The 20,223-nt window shown below is 38.1% G+C and overlaps 1 protein-coding gene across 1 annotated transcript in view; it reads right to left on the bottom strand.

Moving 5' to 3' along the window:
- LOC128646797 (interferon regulatory factor 4) overlaps positions 1 to 20,223 on the bottom strand; it is a 141,719-nt gene that overhangs the window by 52,776 nt on the left and 68,720 nt on the right. Inside the window, exons 7-8 of the mRNA XM_053699640.1 lie at positions 16,860 to 17,252; positions 12,084 to 12,202 (exon numbers count right to left, since the gene is read on the bottom strand). Coding sequence (XP_053555615.1) covers positions 12,084 to 12,202; positions 16,860 to 17,252 — 512 coding nt within the window. The remainder of the gene's footprint in view (positions 1 to 12,083; positions 12,203 to 16,859; positions 17,253 to 20,223) is intronic.

Below are 20,223 nucleotides of genomic sequence, written 5' to 3'. Positions count from 1 at the left end.
ATACACATGTGATACTTTTATACATGGGTGCGTCTTGTCTATATACACATGTGATACTTGTATACATGGGTGCATCTTGTCTATATACACATGTGATACTTGTATACGTGGGTGCATCTTGTCTATATACACATGTGATACTTTTATACATGGGTGCATCTTGTCTATATACACATGTGATACTTGTATACGTGGGTGTATCTTGTCTATATACACATGTGATACTTGTATACATGGGTGCATCTTGTCTATATACATGTGATACTTGTATACATGGGTGCATCTTGTCTATATACACATGTGATACTTGTATGCATGAGTGCATCTTGTCTATATACACATGTGATACTTGTATACGTGGGTGCATCTTGTCTATATACATGTGATACTTTTATACATGGGTGCATTTTGTATATATACACATGTGATACTTGTACGCATATTATATTGGATTGTACTGGATTTTATGTTTTTTATTTTGTATTTAGTGTGCAGGATTTCCCCACCAACATTATGGAAGCTTATATTTAAATCTACTTTTCTTTTCTTTTTGTCTAATTTTTCTGGTTTACACCTACATATTTTATTTATCATAATATTTTTTATGATTTAAAGTTGAGCAACATAAATGTATTTTTTTTTAACACATTCAAAAACACTGTGAAATCCTGAGTAAAAAGTGTTTTCTGATAGATTGAAATAATGGTGCCAAACTCTTTCTTTACACCTAGATTTAGAGTTCTGCGTTAGCCGTCAAAAGCAGCGTTAAGGGGTCCTAACGCTGCTTTTGGCCGCCCGCTGGTATTTAGAGTCAGGCAGGAAAGGGTCTAATGCTCACTTCCTCACCGCGACTCCAGGCTACCGCAGATCCCCTTACGCCAATTGCGTATCCTATCTTTTCAATGGGATTTGCCTAACACCGGTATTTGGAGTCTTGGGAGAAGTGAGCGGTAGACCCTCTACCGACAAGACTCCTACCGCCAAAAAAAGCCAGTAGTTAAGAGCTTTATGGGCTAACGCGTGAATATAAAGCTCTTAACTACTGTGCCACAAAGTACACTAACACCCATAAACTACCTATGTACCCCTAAACCGAGGCCCCCCCACATCGCCGCCACTCTAATAAAAAATGTTAACCCCTAATCTGCGACCGGACACCGCCACCACCTACATTATACCTATAAACCCCTAATCTGCTGCCCCTAACATCGTCGACCCCTATATTATATTTATTAACCCCTAATCTGCCCCCCCAACGTCGCCGCTACCTCACCTACACTTATTAACCCCTTATCTGCCGACCAGACCTCGCCGCCACTATAATAAAGTTATTAACCGCTAAACCGCTGCACTCCCGCCTCGCAAACACTATAATAAATGTTATTAACCCCTAATCTGCCCTCCCTAACATCGCCGCCACCTACCTACAATTATTAACCCCTAATCTCCCGCCCGCACCGTCGCCACTACTATAATAAAGTTATTAACCCCTAAACGTAACTCTAAACCTAACCCCCCTAACATAAATATAATTTAAATGAAGCGAAATAATACTAAACTAAATACTTACCTATAAAATAAACCCTAATATAGCTACAATATAACTAATAGTTACATTGAAGCTATTTTAGGATTTATATTTATTTTACAGGCAACTTTGTATTTATTTTAACTAGGTACAATAGCTATTAAATAGTTAATCACTATTTAATAGCTACCTAGTTAAAATAAGTACAAAATTACCTGTAAAATAAATCCTAACCTAAGTTACAAATACACCTAACACTACACTATCATTAAATTAATTAAATAAATTACCTACAATTAGCTAAATTAAAATAAAATAAAATAAACTATTCTATAATACAAAAAAAAACACTAAATTACAAAAAATAAAAAAGAATTACAAGAAGTTTAAACTAATTACACCTAATCTAAGCCCCCTAATAAAATAAAAAATCCCCCCAAAATAAAAAAATGCCCTACCCTATTCTAAACTACCAAAGTAATCAGCTCTATTACCAGCCCTTAAAAGGGCTTTTTGCGGGGCATTTCCCCAAAGCAATCAACTCTTTTACCTGAAAATAAAAATACAACCCCCCCAACATTACAATCCACCACCCACATACCCCTACTTTAACCCACCCAAACCCCCCTTAAAAAAAACCTATCGCTAACCCCCTGAAGATCATCCTACCTTGAGTCGTCTTCACCCAGCCGAGCCGAATTCTTCATCCAAGGTGCGCAGAGAAAGTCCTTGATCCGGTAGAAGTCTTCATCCAAGCGGGGCAAGAAGAGGTCCTCCATCTGGTAGAAGTGTTCATCCAGGCGGCGTCTTCAATCTTCATCCATCTGGAGCGGAGCGGAGCCATCTTCAAAGGAGCCGAGGCGGAGCCATCCTCTTCAACCGACGACTTCCCAACGAATGAAGGTTCCTTTAAGGGACGTCATCCAAGATGGCGTCCCTTCAATTACGATTGGCTGATAGAATTCCATCAGCCAATCGGATTTAAGGTAGAAAAAATCTGATTGGCTGACGCAATCAGGCAATCAGATTGAAGTTCAATCCGATTGGCTGATCCAATCAGCCAATCGTATTGAACTCGCATTCTATTGGCTGTTCCGATCAGCCAATAGAATGCGAGTTCAATACGATAGGCTGATTGGATCAGCCAATCGAATTGAACTTCAATCTGATTGGCTGATTGCATCAGCCAATCAGATTTTTTCTACCTTAATTCCAATTGGCTGATAGAATTCTATCAGCCAATCGGAATTGAAGGGACGCCATCTTGGATGACATCCCTTAAAGGAACCTTCATTCGTCGGGAAGTCGTCGGTTGAAGAGGATGGCTCCACGTCGGCTCCTTTGAAGATGGCTGCACTCCGGATGGATGAAGATTGAAGATGCCGCCTGGATGAACACTTCTACCGGATGGAGGAACTCTTCTTGCCCCGCTTGGATGAAGACTTCTACCGGATCAAGGACTTCATCTGCGCACCTTGGATGAAGAATTCGGCTCGGCTGGGTGAAGACGACTCAAGGTAGGATGATCTTCAGGGGGTTAGCGATAGGTTTTTTTAAGGGGGGATGGGTGGGTTAGAGTAGGGGTATGTGGGTGGTGGGTTGTAATGTTGGGGGGGTATTGTATTTTTATTTTCAGGTAAAAGAGCTGATTACTTTGGGGCAATGCCCCGCAAAAAGCCCTTTTACGGGCTGGTAATAGAGCTGATTACTTTGGTAGTTTAGAATAGGGTAGGGCATTTTTTTATTTTTATTTTTTATTAGGGGGCTTAGATTAGGTGTAATTAGTTTAAACTTCTTGTAATTCTTTTTTATTTTTTGTAATTTAGTGGGGGGGTTTGTATTATAGAATAGTTTATTTTATTGTATTTTAATTTAGCTAATTGTAGTTAATTTATTTAATTAATTTAATGATAGTGTAGTGTTAGGTGTATTTGTAACTTAGGTTAGGATTTATTTTACAGGTAATTTTGTACTTATTTTAACTAGGTAGCTATTAAATAGTTAATAACAAAGTTGCCTGTAAAATAAATATAAATCCTAAAATAGCTACAATGTAACTATTAGTTATATTGTAGCTATAATAGGGTTTATTTTATAGGTAAGTATTTCGTTTTAAATAGGATTAATTTAGTTAATTTTTGGAATATTAGTTTCATTTAAATTATATTTATGTTAGGGGGGGTTAGGGTTAGAGTTAGGTTTAGGGGTTAATAACTTTATTATAGTAGCGGCGACGGTGCAGGTGGGAGATTAGGGGTTAATAATTGTAGGTAGGTGGCGGCGATGTTAGGGAGGGCAGATTAGGGGTTAATAACATTTATTATAGTGTTTGCGAGGCGGGAGTGCGGCGGTTTAGGGGTCAATACATTTATTATAGTGGCGGCGAGGTCCGGTCGGCAGATTAGGGGTTAATAAGTGTAGGTAAGGTAGCGGCGACGTTGGGGGGGCAGATTAGGGGGTAATAAATATAATATAGGGGTCGGCGGTGTTAGGGGCTGCAGATTAGGTTCATAGGGATAATGTAGGTTTTGGCGGTGTCCGGAGAAGAAGATTAGGGGTTAATAGTTTAATGCAGGTGTCAGCGATAGCGGGGGCGGCAGATTAGGGGTTAATAAGTGTAAGGTTAGGGGTGTTTAGACTCGGGGTTCATGTTAGGGTGTTAGGTGCAGACTTAGAGAGTGTTTCCCCATAGGAAACAATGGGGCTGCGTTACGAGCTGAACGCTGCTTCTTTGCAGGTGTTAGTTTTTTTTTCAGCCCAAACTGCCCCATTGTTTCCTATGGAGATATCGTGCACGAGCACGTTTTTCCAGCTTACCGCTACCATAAGCAACGCTGGTATTGAGGGTTGATATGGAGCTAAATTCTGCTCAACGCTGCCTTTTCTGAGCCTAACACAGCCACTCAGACAACTCTAAATACCAGCGTTGTCTTAAGGGTGCGCTGGGAAAAAAAGCAGCGTTAGCTACGCGGGTCTTTACCGACAAAACTCTAAATCTAGCCGTTAGTGTCATTATTGGTGCTGTGCATCTAACGAAAGTAAGATTACAAGTCACGCCTCAAAAATCATTTGCGAAAAATACAGTTTGCGTTATGGCTTTTTCGCATTTGGGGTTGCGCAGGTATTGCAAGTTGCAAAATAACTTTATTTTGCGTGCGCGTTAAGCCGCATAATCCAAACAGTCAAATCACATGGCGTTCACGTATTCCCCATAGAAGTCAATAGAGAAGACAAATAGAAAAAAACAAAACACTAAACCCCTAATCTTTTGTGCAATGCCCTTGACGTATTCGCCTCGAAAAGTGTTCATGAAAATGTGAGTATTTAATATTGCGAAAATATTTTTGGAACCGAATATGTTCTATTTATTTATAAATAAATATGTCTCTATATATGTTATGATTTTTGGACTGATATATCTATACTCTATGTATGTATATGTATGTCAATGTAAAATCCCTACTTCTGCTTTTTTTTCCTAACACCCGAGATCTCCTATCTTTGAGCCCTTTTTACTTGTGTGCAAAAAATTTTGTAAAATATTTTTATTAGACAGTGTTAACATGAGAATAACTGTACTTTGTAATGTATTTTTGAAGTGTTTTGAGAAACTTTTATGTTGCTGAAAACTTTTAAGTACAGCTCTTTGATTTGTAATAGCTGAGCAATGGAAATTGATTGCGAAAAGACCATATCGCGCAAGGAAAACCCATACCGCACGACTTGTAATCTCGCCCAACAGGAAGATCACACAACAATTGTTTTTTAATGGTTTTTAAAAATAATTGGAATTGTATCCAATCTGAATACCTGGTTTAAAGGGACGCTGTGCTTTAAAATGATTTTGCCTTAATTTCCAATAACTTGCTATACAAGAGTATTAAAGGGACAGTCTATTACACCATTGCTATTGTTTACAACGATAGATAATACCTTTATTACAAATTCCCCAGTTTTGTATAACAAACATGGTTATAATAATATACTTTTTACTTTTGTGAATACCTTGTATCAAAGGACTCCCTTCTTATTTCAGTTCTTTTGAGAGACATGCATTTTAGCCAATCAGTGCTGACACATAGGTAAATCCACAGGAGTGAGCACAATGTTATCTATATGGCACACATGAACTAACGCCCTCTAGCTGTGGAAAAACTGTTCAAATGCACTGAGATAAGAGGGGGCCTTCAATGGTTTAGAAATTAGCCTATGAGCCTACCAAGGTTTAGCTTTCAACAAAGAATTCCATAAGAACAAAGCAAATTGGAAAGTTGTTTAAAATCGCATGCCCTATCTGAATCATGAAAGTTTCATTTTGACTAGACTGTTCCTTTAAATATATGGAAAATTGTTCCCCTGGGTTTACTTTTGAATTTAAAATAGCTGTTTTTACTCATTAAAGTCACATCCTATTGTTTTTAAAAACATACACAGTCAAATTGGATGAGCATACTAGAAGAACAGACCTGCTTATTATACCTACAGATGGTGGTTTCAATGACCAAAACCAACTATTAAAATGTATTTGCAGTTGGTATAACAAATCATTGGGAATACATTAGAATCAGTAAACACGTTGAGATTTAAAAAAAAAACAATGCTTATTATGTATAGCAAAACAACTTGGCAAGATACCTTTATCATTTATTTTGCCCCTTTTCATATAATTTAGCTCTGAAAATTTTCTTTTCTATTTCTCAGAAATGAATAAACACAATGCAGACTTCGCAGGGCTAATCCTGCCACATATCTTTCTTTAATCAGCATTAACAGATACAAATGCAAAACAATGCAATTCATAATAGCGGGGTTCTATAGGCTCCTATGGGAGCCTCATTCTGATCTGATGCCATCATACACGGCATCAGAACTCGCGTAGCAATGGGCAGCAGTGTTTAATATATATGTATATGATAATATACATATATTTTTATTAAAGGGTCTGCACCATTAGCCTTACAGGGCATTACTGTGGGGGTAGTTCAGAATTTCTACTATCCCCTTTCTCTACAGCTTCTTGCTAGCAATTGCTTCCCACTCTGTTTTTTGCTTGATTATATATATTTATGTGTTACTATGTATAATCATATAAACACAAAACCCTAACCTGTGCATTAAAACAAAAAGACAGCTGGATCGTATCTGCAAAAGTTCTTCCATGTAGTGGAGTATGAGCAGAGCAGGCAGAATGATAAGCAGCACACAGACACTGGACTCCTAGCTTGGTACTGACAGCGATTAATACCCAACTATGTGCAAACGTCGTCTTACCAATTCGATAGCCAGCTGCAAATCGACCACCTGAGGGTAAATGCACTTCTTTGCTGGTCCGTTAGTGCTAACACTGCACTCAGTCGCCTGTTTTCCTCACCAGAGTCCACTTCGGTCTGACGCCGTTCAAAGATGCCGCCTCTGGCTCCTAAAGCTCCGTTACTTGCTCAAAATTCATGTGACCCATGAACCACCAATGAAAAGTTTAACCCCTTAGTGACCAGACCACTTTTCAATTTGTTGACCAAGGCTATTTTTGCATTTCTGCGGTGTTTGTGTTTAGTTGTAATTTTCCTATACTCATTTACTGTACCCACACATATTATATACCATTTTTATCGCAATTAAATGGACTTTCTAAAGATACCATTATTTTCATCATATCTTATAATTTGCTATAAAAAAAATACAAAATATGAGGAAAAAATGGAAAAAAACACACTTTTTCTGACCCCCAAAATCTGTTACATAATTACAACCACCAAAAAACTCCCATGCTAAATAGTTTCTAAATTTTGTCCTGAGTTTAGAAATACCCAATGATTACATGTTCTTTCCAAACCACTTTTTTTTTAAATTAGCGCTAGTTACATTAGAACACTGATATCTTTCAGGAATACCTGAATATCCCTTGACATGTATACATTTTTTTTTAGAAGACATCCCAAAGTATTGATCTAGGCCCATTTTGGTATATTTCATGCCACCATTTCCCTGCCAAATGCGATCAAATTAAAGAAATTGTTTACTTTTTCACAAACTTTAGGTTTCTCACAGAAATTATTTACAAATAACTTATGCAATTATGGCATAAATGGTTGTAAATGCTTCTCTGGGATCCCCTCTGTTCATAAATAGCAGACAAATATGGCTTTGGCTTTGCTTTTTGGTAATTATGTGTATTATGCCCAGCAGTGAAACGGTTAATTAGGGAGCATGTAGGGAGCTTCTAGGGTTAATTTTAGCTTTAGTGCAGTGTAGTAGACAACCCCAAGTATTGATCTAGGCCCATTTTGGTATATTTAATGCCACCATTTCACCGCCAAATGAGATCAAATAAAAAAAAAAAACGTAAAATTTTTCACAAGTTTAGGTTTTTCACTGAAATTATTTACAAACAACTTGTGCAATTATGGCACAAATGGTTGTAAATGCTTCTCTGGGATCCCCTTTGTTCAGAAATAGCAGACATATATGGTTTTGGCATTGCTTTTTGGTAATTAGAAGGCCGCAAAATGCTGCTGCGCATCACACGTGTATTATGGTTAGCAGTGAAGGGGTTAATTAGGTAGTTTGTAGGGAGCTTGCAGGGTTAATTTTAGCTTTAGTGTAGAGATCAGCCTCCCACCTGACACATCACACCCACTGATCCCTCTCAAACAGCTCCCTTCCCTCCCCCACCCCACAATTGTCCCCGCTATCTTAAGTACTGACAGAAAGTCTGCCAGTACTAAAATAAAAGGTATCTTTGAATTTTTTTTATTTTTTTAAGCATATTTACATATGCTGCTGTGTAGGATCCCCCCTTAGCCCCCAACCTCCCTGATCCCCCCCACAACAGCTCTCTAACCCTCCCCCTCTGCCTTATTGGGGGCCATCTTGGGTACTGGCTTCTGTCTGCCAGTATCCAGTTTGCAAAAAAAATATGTGTTTTTTTTTTTTTTTCCTGTAGTGTAGCTTCCCCCCCCCACAGACCAACCCCCACCCTCTGACTGATATTTTTTTCCCAATCGATTGCCCCCTTTTTCCCACTTTTAATACTATTTTTTCTGTAGTGTAGCGGTTTCCACCCGCTCCCTCCCTGTGAACGCGCCCGCCCCCCTGTGCACGTGTGTGCGTCCGTGCGTGTCCCCGGCCATCCCCGCACACGATCCCGCCCCCCTCCACATCAAAAGGAACATCGATGGCCGCCACCCGCCTCCCACCCACCAACGATACCGGCCATCGACAGAGTGGCTCTCTCTGCATCGGATGGCTAAAAAGTGTTATTGCAGGATGCCTCGATAGGATGCTCGATAAGCGAGCAGGATCGCTTCCAGCTGCTTTCCAGACCGAGGACGTGCAGGGTACGTCCTCAGGCGTTAACTGGCTTTTTTTTAGGACGTGCCCTTCACGTCCTCGGTCATTAAGGGGTTAATATCCTCTGTAGGTCTTTGAAGGTGCACAGGCGCAGGGGAAAAAATCTTGAACGATCATCGGAAAATGGATGACGTATCCATTTTCCGTTTATATATTTTCGAAGATGTGAAAATAAAGAACACGGTTTTACTATATATCAGCTAGATTACGAGTTTGGCGTTATGAGTGAAAATGCATCGTTATGCTTCATAACGCTGCTTTTTCCCTAACGTCGCTATTATAAGTCTTGTAGTTATAGGTGTACCGCACACCTTTTTGGCCGTCACGCAACGTCAGTACCGCACTTTTAAAAAAGTCCTTTTTCAATGGGACTTCCATAGCGCCGGTATTACGAGTTTGCCTGGGAGGCCAAAAAGTGAGCGGTATACCCTATAAATGACAAGATCCGTACCACCATCTAAAGTCATACGAATATATATATATACAAAGTTATATATTACAAAGCTGTAGAATAAAACTCATAACTAAAGTGTTAAAAAGTACACTAACACCCATAAACTACCTATTAACCCTAAACCGAGGCCCTCCTGCATCGCAAACATCTATAATAAGTTTATTAACCCCGGAACTGCTGCTCCGGACATCACCGCCACAAATTTTTTTTTATAAACCCCTATTCTGCCGCTCCTCAACATCGTTGCCACTATAATAAACCTATTAACCCCTAAACCGCCGCCCTACCGCATCACAAACTTTTAAGGGCCATTGGCAGTTTAGTGTAGGCTAGGGGTCTGTTTTTTTTATTTTTTATTTTGATAGGGCTATTAGATTAGGAGTAATTCATTTTTGTTTTTGATAACGTGGTTTTTTATTTTTTTGTAATTTAGTGGGGGGGTTTTGCAATTTAGAAAATTGTATTTTAATCATTTAATATATTTTATTGTAATGTTAGTTTTTAGTGTAAGGCAGGTTAGGTTTTATTTTACAGGTAACTTTGTATTTATTTTAACTAGGTAGTTATTAAATAGTTAATAACTATTTACTAACTAGTCTACCTAGTTAAAATAAATACAAACTTACTTGTGAAGTAAAAATAAAACCTAAGATAGCTACAATATAACTATTAGTTATATTGTAGCTAGCTTAGGCTTTATTTTACAGGTTAATTTGTATTTAGTTTTAAATAGGAATTATTTAGGTAATAATTGTAAGGTTTATTTAGCTTTATTTTAATTATATTTAAGTTAGGGGGTGTTAGGGTTAGATTTAGGCTTACGTTAGGGTTATGCTTAGGGTTAGGGGTTATTATATTTATTTAGTGTTAGTGATGTTGGAGGCCAGAGGTTTAGAGGTTAATAACTTTAGTATAGTGGCGGCAACATTGTGGGTGGCAGATTAGGGGTTAATAACTGTAATGTAGGTGGCGGCGATGTTAAGGGCGGCAGATTAGGAGTTAATATTTTTATTTAGGTTGTGGCGATGTCGGGGGCGGCAGATCAGGGGTGCTTAGATGTGGTTTTTATGTTAGGGTGTTAGGTTTAAACATAACTTTTTCTTTCCCCATAGACATCAATGGGGCAGCGTTACGGAGATTTTGTTTCCGCGGTCGCAGGTGTTAGGCTTTTTTTTTTGTCGGCTCTCCCCATTGATGTCTATAGGGAAATTGTGCACGAGCACGTCAAAGCAGCGCTTGATTTCGGTGCGGTATGGAGCTCAACGCAACCATTTCGCCCGCACAAGCCTGCTTTTTTAAAACCTGTAATAGCAGCGCTATAGGGAGGTGAAATAACTCTGAAAATGTTGCGGTCGTTAATTTCCCTATAGAGCTCAAAACTCGTAATCTAGATGTATATTTTTTGGAGAATTGCCTGCTTTCTTTTTGATTGTTACTATGTGTATATACATATTTTTTGACACATAAATATATATGTATATAAACATAAACATATGTATTTACTGGTAACACACAGTTCCCATAGACTGCAATGTAAAGGCACTTTTCAGTGCCGTTTTCTTTTTTTCAAACACCCCACTTCCACCAACTTTAGCCCCAAAATACTGCCTAGTGTAGTAATTTTATTAAAAAATAATGATGCTGCCATCTTCATTTTTTTTTATAAAATACACTAGACAGTATTTTGGGCCATATTTATAAAATTAACCAGAGGTCTGACCTCTGATTAATTTTATAAGCACTAATTGATACCGCGAGCACTTGTAATGGCTGGTTAATTATCGCGCACCTGCAAACAGGCAAATTTGCCTGTTTGCGGGCACGCGATAATTTAAAAAAAATAAAAATTGTAGCATTTTAATTTTGTAATAAAATAACTGCACCAGGCTATTTTTGGGGGCTAAAGTTGGCGGGTGTAAAAAAAAAAAAAAAAACAGCACTGAAAAGTGCCTTTACATTGCGGTGTATGGGAACTGTGTGTTCCCAATAAATATATATGTATATGCTTACATTCATATATATTTATGTGTTAATATGTGTACATACACATGTTAACACATACATATATATGTATATAAGCATATACATATACTGTATATTTAATATTGCTGCCATCGTTGCGCTGTGCTTAGGTTCTGTGCCGTCTCTGACCGCATCACTGACGGCATCAGAACGAGGCTCCAATTGGAACCAATGGAAGCACACTCTTGTGAGCGCAATGCTTCCCAGCAATGTGAACGCAAGCTCGTGTTTGCATTGCTGTCACTTTGTAATACCAGCGCAAATATTGATTTCCCAAAAACGATATTTAGCGCTCCACTTGTAATCTGCCCCTTAATGGGTTTTTTTAAAATATGGTCAAGACTGACCAAGAACAAAAGTGAAGTTTACATACTTATTGACTGAAACAGGAATCAACTAACAAGGACATTGTTAAGCCTTTGCTCAAAATGGTCTTAACTGTGCAAACTAACCAACTAAAACATGTTCTTGTATGTATTGATTAATTCGGTTTAGTGTTTTACTTCTTTTTGTTTGTTTGTTTGTTTTTATTAATGGGGTCATGCTTACCATATTCTATTTATGTGCATTTAAGATTTGCAGATATATCTCAGAGGTGGATCAAAGGTATATTTATTAGTATTAAATATAACTCTTATTATATAACATATAGAAATAAACAATAACCTGATAATAGTACATTGATATATGAACACAATACACAAATAGTTGTGGCACATTTGTACTCACATGAGCTGTAACCAGTTTCTTGAGGTTTACTCTTGATGTGTTCGGATATTCCTCCCCAAAGCAGAGCTGGATGTGAAATCTTGGTTCTGGGCCCCCATACGTCACATACTGGTGAAGTTCTAAATCAAACAGAATAGCACAAAAATATAATTTATGCTTGCCTGATAAATTAATTTATTTCATGGTGGTGAGAGTCCACGAGTCATTACTCCTAGGAATTCCACAGAAGGAGGCAAAGATTACCAAAACTCCAAGAGCCCTTAAAGTGCCATAAAACATTTTGAGTTATTTGCATATTATAAAAGGGTTAACTAAGGTAAAACAGTGTGTGAAAATAAGTGTAACAAAAAAAGCTTATACGTATTTTAATACTATTTCCAAAAATTTGCAAAATGACTTAAAATTCAGTGTTCCCAGGTGTAACTACTACAACTGCCTTATCAGTGTCTTACTCCAAACCCTGAGGTATCAAGTAACAATGTGTGCACGTGAGGATAATTACTTATGCACGCAAGGGGGGTTGAGGAGGGACATCAGGTACTGCTATTGTTTATTTCCAAGAGGCTTGCTCATTTCCATGGGAATAATGTCATATGCTTTGTGAAAGCTTCAGCATTATACTGTGCACTGCTTTAGTCAGGTGTCATGTGACTATACCCCCTACTGTGCATGTGCACGAGTGCATTCTTCCGCAGCTGTGGCCTGTATAGCACCTTCCATATATTGAAATGCCCAGGGGGAACTTGCTGCAAACAAAACTATGCCTGAAATAAAGGGGTTAATAAGGGTTCAAAAATAAACCGTTTTGCAGGTAAGCTTATGTTAGTTCATACTGTGTTCTGTCCCTTTAAAAACCCTCCCACCTAACTGGTAAACCAGTCTGACATACAGCCAAGCAAGGAGAAGAAGAAAGGTAGGAAAGGACAAGAGCAAGAAAAAAAGGTGCAGAGAAAAAACGAGGTGCACACAAACTGCCGCCAGAAAAGCACTTTTGTTGAAGCTAGAGCACCAATTGGAGAACAGTTCAAACTGTTAGCTCACAAAAAAAAAAGTTTTGAATTGGGCGGCCAGAGCACAGGGAATTTGAATTTCACATTTACATTAAAAAGTAAGTTAAAGCATATAATCATTAATCTCCATCTAAAATATTGCTAACATTCCGGATCTTTCTATATAAAGGAGAAAGTTTACCATCACTTTAAGGAGGAGGCTAACTCACCTCTAGGAAAGCTTATGGGGCCTATTTATTATGGTGAGAGCTCACATGATCCGATATTGCGGATCATGTCCACTGCACATCGATAAATGCCAACAGCATACACTGTCTACATTTATCAATGCACCAGCAGTTCTGTGAACTGCTGGTGCAATGCCGACCCCTGCAGATTCGCGCCAGCAGGGGTTGTCAATCAACCCGATCGTATTCGATCGGGTTGATTTCTGCCGCCGCCTCAGAGCAGGCGGACAGGTTATGGAGCAGCGGTCTTTAGACCGCTGCTTCATAACTTCTGTTTCCAGCGAGTCTGAAGGCTTGCCGGAAACACAGGGCATCATGGGTTTTTAAATACAGCATAGGCTCAAAAAAGAGCAACCTGCAATATTCTTAGAACCACTGACTTGATCCTGACTTAAATCTGGAACAAATCTGAGAATTTTAGGAAGCTTAGCAAACTAGTAGAGAAACAAAAGTTAAAAACCCAAAGTAGAAATAGTCCTATCTATCAATGGGATATTTTCCCAAAGGTCTATGTAAAAAAAAGATACATCCTTTTAAATATTAAAGCAGAAATTAAAGGGGATACCAGGATTAACCACTCTTAAGAGAATACTTCATAGACAGCATCAGGAACCAGAAAAAAACCTCTTGTGACTTTGCAGCAGGTTTAAAAAACAAAACCAATTGGATAACACACTTTACATAAGGAACCTTAGGATCCTAGTGCAGATTAAAACAGAAAAACAAAGTATGATTCTGTAACTTTATCAGAGACCGACTCTAGATCATCTAAAATGACCTAACCCTCGGAGGACAAATCAGACAATTAAGGGTCTGAAACGTGCAGCTTAACAAACTTAGATCTATTTTAATTATAGAAGCTAAATAAGAGATTATCAGAAACTGACTTTTTACACCTAATTGGAGGAGGCATAGCTGCCAACATTTCAGACACAGTAGAGCGTACAAAATCTTTAAATCCTGGAGCAAATACTGAAGAACTTCCTATATAAAACAGAGGGAGGATATATATCTTTAGAAGCAAAAGCAGCATTATTCTGATTAGAATGGGTAAGATGATCCATACAAGAGTTGCAAAGCTGAGAAGGGGGCATATTGTTAATAAGCTTGCAAAAAACACACTTAATATCAGTTAGTGTACAATGGATCTAACTTCTAAGGAACTAAAATTTAAATTAGTGGGTACAGAACCAGTATGTTCCATCAGAAAAACTACAAGCTTAGTCTGAAAACCACAGAAAATACAAACATTAGAAAATCCTAATTAAGGAAAACAGGCAGATAAATACATAAGCATAGAACCTTACACTGTAATAATGCAGCTCTAGACAGTATTGAACGTCTTACCCCATCCACAATAAAGGAGTGTATGGCATGATATCGCAGAGGAATAAGACCGAAGAGTATATACTAAAAACTCACAGCACAAACAGAAAAACGCGCAAACAGCCGAGGCGCACTAACTAAAAAGCCTACACACGTGATACTGAAGTTTGCCAAAAAGCTGACATGTACACATCTGAGCAGCACACTAAACAAAACACTACATGTACGCACGTGCAAACAAAATTCGACGTGCACGTCTGAACAGCACACAATAATGAAAGCTTCCATTCTAGTAACCTGTGTTTATCTCAGTTAATATATATGTTTGAATCAAGGAAAGGTGAAAAAAAAGCAAAGGATAAATCCATAGCAGCACCCTTTAGGCTGCAGATTACAGGCTGGTCTGGTCTTGCTAAGACATATCTTCACACTACCCAGGAGATCATTGTTGTATTGAGATCTGTGTCTTTCCAATGACTGTGAGTTGTTGTTTTTTTATTTTCACAGTTCTGATGGATATTTGCAAGAAGGGAGATTGTTGACTGTGATTTGGAACCCTGCAGAATTGGACCTACAATTCAGTGCTGGAGTCTTGCAAGAGGCTTTGTCTGCTGGGCGACTGTAAGGATACAGCCTGCTTTTTGAGCACTTTATCTACAGTGCATTACACTTGTTAGTACATATACTGAATATATTTATAATTTGATTGAAAAGACTATACTTGGCCACGTGGTGCCTATGTTTTTTGCTTGCATGTTTCATATTGTACTTTGTGGGGTAAGAGCCATACCCTACTACAGCAAGTTGACTGGGCCTTTTTTAAAACTTTATACTGGACTGTTTTAGAAGATTGTTCATCTCAATATTATGTTTGTATGGGCCTTGTTAATATTCCACATTCACGTATGTATAATATAACACTTCAGTATTTCTATTTTTTTTTTAGGGCGTCCCTTATTTTTTGGCTATTTTAGCCTTATTGTAACCCACTGAATGTAATTATGCCACTATCCAATACTCTATAAACTTCCCTCTGTCCAAACAGCAGCTTTCTGAGGGGAAAATGGTCCTCAAATCAGTCTGAGGACCCCTCTCACAGAAGAACATCTGGAGCACCTCCATTCTTCACCTTCCTGCTGCAGAGGCAAAGATAACATTGGTTTACCAGTGAGGAGGGAGGGTCTGTCAAAGATAGTCTCAAAGAGACTGAGTCTATAATGACACCTAGGAATATAATCCTAGCATGAAAAGAGAACTCTTTGGAAAATCCAACAATGTTCTTGAATAAATAACAAAAGTCTGTTGGTATGAGATACTGCTAAATGGAGCCTGTACCAAGATATCATCCAGGAAATAAAACACCGAAACATTCTGAGGTCTTATTACAGACAAGAGAATTCTGGGATCATAGCTACACCAATAGGAAGGACAACACATTGAAAATACTTATCCAGGAAGGCAAATGTTAGAAACTAATGACATTCCTTCCATTCTTCATCTTCCTCCTGTGGAGGCAAAGATAAGACTAGTTTACCAGTGAGTGTGGGCATTTTTCAAGGGCTTTAGGAGTTTTGGTAATCTCGGCCTCCTCCTAGTGGCCAGGATTGGAATTCCCAGGAGTAATGGCTTGTGGACTCTCACCACCTTTATTAAATAAAAAATAATTAAAATTATCCAACATACTGACTTTTACTTCTTAGTATTTTCCACTTTAAAATATGCATAGATCATCTCTATCTTACATGTGTACTTTTGTCCACACCCATGAACTACCTAGAGTTCCAGGTACTTCCAGCCATCTAGTATCTCAGGCTCACACTCTGCCTCGCTTATTTGGTCATATCTTACCACACCTGTGACCCTCATACAAAGGGATTATCCTAAATCTGCACTACTGTCACCTGCTCTTAGTGTCTGGCATCCATCTGCCATCTCACATGTTTTGCTGCAGGTAGACAGAGCTTGGTCTTTTATTCCTTTTTCTCTTGCCCTTGGTACATAATCTAATTCATGTTGTCCCATGAATCCCTTTAGTTATCTGCCCTGTCACTCAAAGTCCTCAAGTAAAGCCCAGAAAATTATTATATACTTTCACTCCACAATCTCCCATAAAAATCCTCCAGGATCTGTCATAGCATTCTTGATTCTCCCACAAAACCTCTCCACCTAGTTTCTGTCTTGCAACTCTTTATTGCTCACATGAAACTTCTTACCATGCATGAACTGATTGGTGTCCAACACCTTGTATGTCTGCTCTCTCTCCAACTTGTTCGGTTTATCTGTATGGGGAGCCAAGGGCCCACTCCAGTAAACACGACCCTGGCACTGACGTTTAACAAATACCCCTTCTGGGGCCACCCACAACAGTACTCCTCGCTCAAGGTGTGCCAGAAGTCTCTGCAAGACCAGAGCCAATTCTGGGGATAATATTCTGGGTAGCTCACTGGGGCAGGGCAGAGCAACTTCCTGTAAAGAGAGGGGGCCAAAGGCGCTCAAGTCTTGAGCAGCCAGATTACAAGGAACAATGCGACATCCTTCAGCTGTCTGTGTAGTGACCTCTGTAACCAACTTGTCTTGATAATACAAACGTATATGCAGCCAGAAATCTAAAATGAGACACAGGTCTTATGACACACACAAAACAAAAAAAACAAAAATACTGAAGAGAAGAAATTACCTAAAAAGAGATAATGATGTACAGTTAAGCAAACTTGAAAAAACACATAAATGTATCTAGAAATCGTTCCATGCATACAGAAATGGGCTGAAACACAAAATATATACATATAGATATGTATATATCTACTATATATATATATATATATATATATATATATATATATATATACACAGTATATACACACACACACAAAATTCAACACAAAAAGGCCCTTGATAATTGATTAACACCCAACAAACCAACAATAACACACATACCATAAACTTTAACAATATCGGACAATCATATGTACATGCAAGGACCAAAAAACGAGATGATACTTCCCATGCTTACAATGCGTGCACTACTTCCGACGCGCACAAAGACCCGCAATATACCCTTATTGATTGAAAGCACAGTTAGCGTGTCACTTGTAACCTAACCCATTATGTCAAGGTGTCATTCCCTGAAAATTCTCTGATGGATAAATGCTGGGTAAGTCAACTCATACATGAGGCTGCCTCTCATATATTTTCCCCCGCAAATCCTCACAGAACTTTTCTACACACGGCCGCACACTAATAGCACACATTCCCTAAAATGTTTGCTTCATCACAACCTCACCTGCCACCTTCAGCCATCCCCTGCATACTAAATTGCATGCTTACCGACCAACAACCTCCCATCATAGCCTCAAAAACTTTCATTCACATGGTCTAATGCTCACACGTAGGAATCACTTAACGGTTGACCCTTGCATCCAACTTGCTGTCTCCGGACTGTCTGCTCCTGCCCGACAAATCAGTCCAGCCCTGCTCTCTGATATGGACTCACAATGCTAGTCCCCTCACCTAGGTGACACAGGATAAGGGAGCAGGGCCTTTCTGCACATGCCTGTCACCCACAATCCTAGTCCAGCGTAGAGAGCCTTTAACAAAGCCCACCAAAGGTGCCAACCTACAATTGAGTGCAATTTTGAGCTTTTCAAATCACAGTTAATGTGTTTAGATCAATCTAGATGGGACCTTGCTTTAAGCACTTAAAATATATCTTAAAATGTAAATGTTTTTTATTTTTAAATTTTTTTATATTAAAGAATTTAGGGCCAGATTACAAGTCGAGCACTAACTCCGATAGAAGTAAGCTTTTTGCACGCCTTGGGTAGCACTCGTATTACAAGTTGAAAGTTAACTGTTTTCTCTTGCACGCTAACTCAATGTGCGTAAAAAGCCAAACACACAATATATATAAAATCATCTATTTAAATACATAGAATATATTCTGCTATGTGCAGAACATTGGAATCTGAAATAAATGCACAATATAACGCTTTATATGAATATTGCATAAATATGATTTTTCATGTTTTCATCTACTTGACTGCAAAGGACTCCAAAGCACTTATATATATGTCTATATATGAGACTTGTGATAGAGAGTGTTTTTTCTAATAGCGCTTGCAGAAGATGTTCCTCACAGGCAAGAAATGGGAGAGAGGAAAACAAAAATGGGAAATTTTCCCAGATGAATGCGGGTAATGAAAGGTGATTAAAGACAATAATAAATAAATGCTCACCTATTAGATCACAGGGACCAGCAATCAACGACGAATGGAAATGGATGTTGTGTATAAACACCAAAATCCAAGGATAGGACACAAAACAAATATGTGCCCCAAAGGGATATCAATGTGTATATTGATATCTCCTAATAACAACCGGAGACTGCTTGTGGGAACCTCTAATTCTTACCACACTGTATTTGTGGACAGAGGGTAAAGAGGAAGGAAGTTCCTGTTTATTATAAGCTGATACACAAAAAACATAACATTTTAAAAAATATATATATATATGCGTGAATAAGAAATAAAACAATTATAATTTATTGATATACTATTAAAAAATACATATATATGTGACTTGTTTTAAAAACATATGTAAAAAAGGGGAAGTGTATGGAAAAAGGGTAAAATGGGTAAAATACATAAAACGCTGATAATAATAATAATGTGGTAAATGGGTAGCCACGGAGCGAGTAAGGTGCCGACAAGTGGCAGAAATAACTTACTTTAAAAATAATAAAGCTGAGGGAGTGTGCCCAATGTGGGGTTCCAAGAATTTCTGAAAAAGGATGTCAGGAAAAAGTAGTTGAGACCACCAACGCTGCCCGGTGCAGCTCGGTCTCTGTTAGTAATTCGGAATTCCGGAAGTGACGTCACGAACGTGCGTCACGTGCCTTACGCGTTTCGTGAGCGTATCAGCTCACTTCATCAGAGGCTAGTGAATCTAGTCGCATCCTGGGTACTCTTATATAGCCTCAAGCTATTAAGTACAAAAAAGGGGTGGGTGTATATTGGTCTAATTGATCCGATGTGTATTTTCGGTATATTTTGTGTATATACGCGGTAATTAGGATATCGGATGTCAAAAAACTAAAGAAAAAAGAGATGGGAATATAAAATAGATTAAAATGCAAACAGTGGACAATCAGTAGTTTTGAAAATGGGGATATTTGGAATAATACTGTTTTTTATATAAAATTTTTTCATTATATATAAATATTAAAACATGTGTAGTATGAAAATTGAAGGAAAAATATATATATAGGTAAGCTAAAATATTATTAGCAGAAAAAATGTAGGGATATGTATATATATGTTTATACATATTTAATCAATAGGGAATAAAAATATGAATAAAGATTGTGTTAAAATCCTCGGTAATTTTTATATTTATTATTATTTATTGTTTTAAAGGAAGGCTGCTAGATCTATATCAGTGTTTAGGCCATATGGTTTCCTGGTTTTTAATTTGTGAATCCAGTATGTTTCTCTCTTTCTTAACTGGAGTAACCTATTTTCTCCTACTCTGTATGGGATGTGTTCAATGGCTTTAACCTTTAGCCCATCCACACTTTTT

The sequence above is a fragment of the Bombina bombina genome, chromosome 1 (genome assembly GCF_027579735.1).
Source record: "Bombina bombina isolate aBomBom1 chromosome 1, aBomBom1.pri, whole genome shotgun sequence".
NCBI classification, from domain to species: Eukaryota; Metazoa; Chordata; class Amphibia; order Anura; family Bombinatoridae; genus Bombina; species Bombina bombina.
This window is presented reverse-complemented; position numbering and strand designations above follow the sequence as displayed.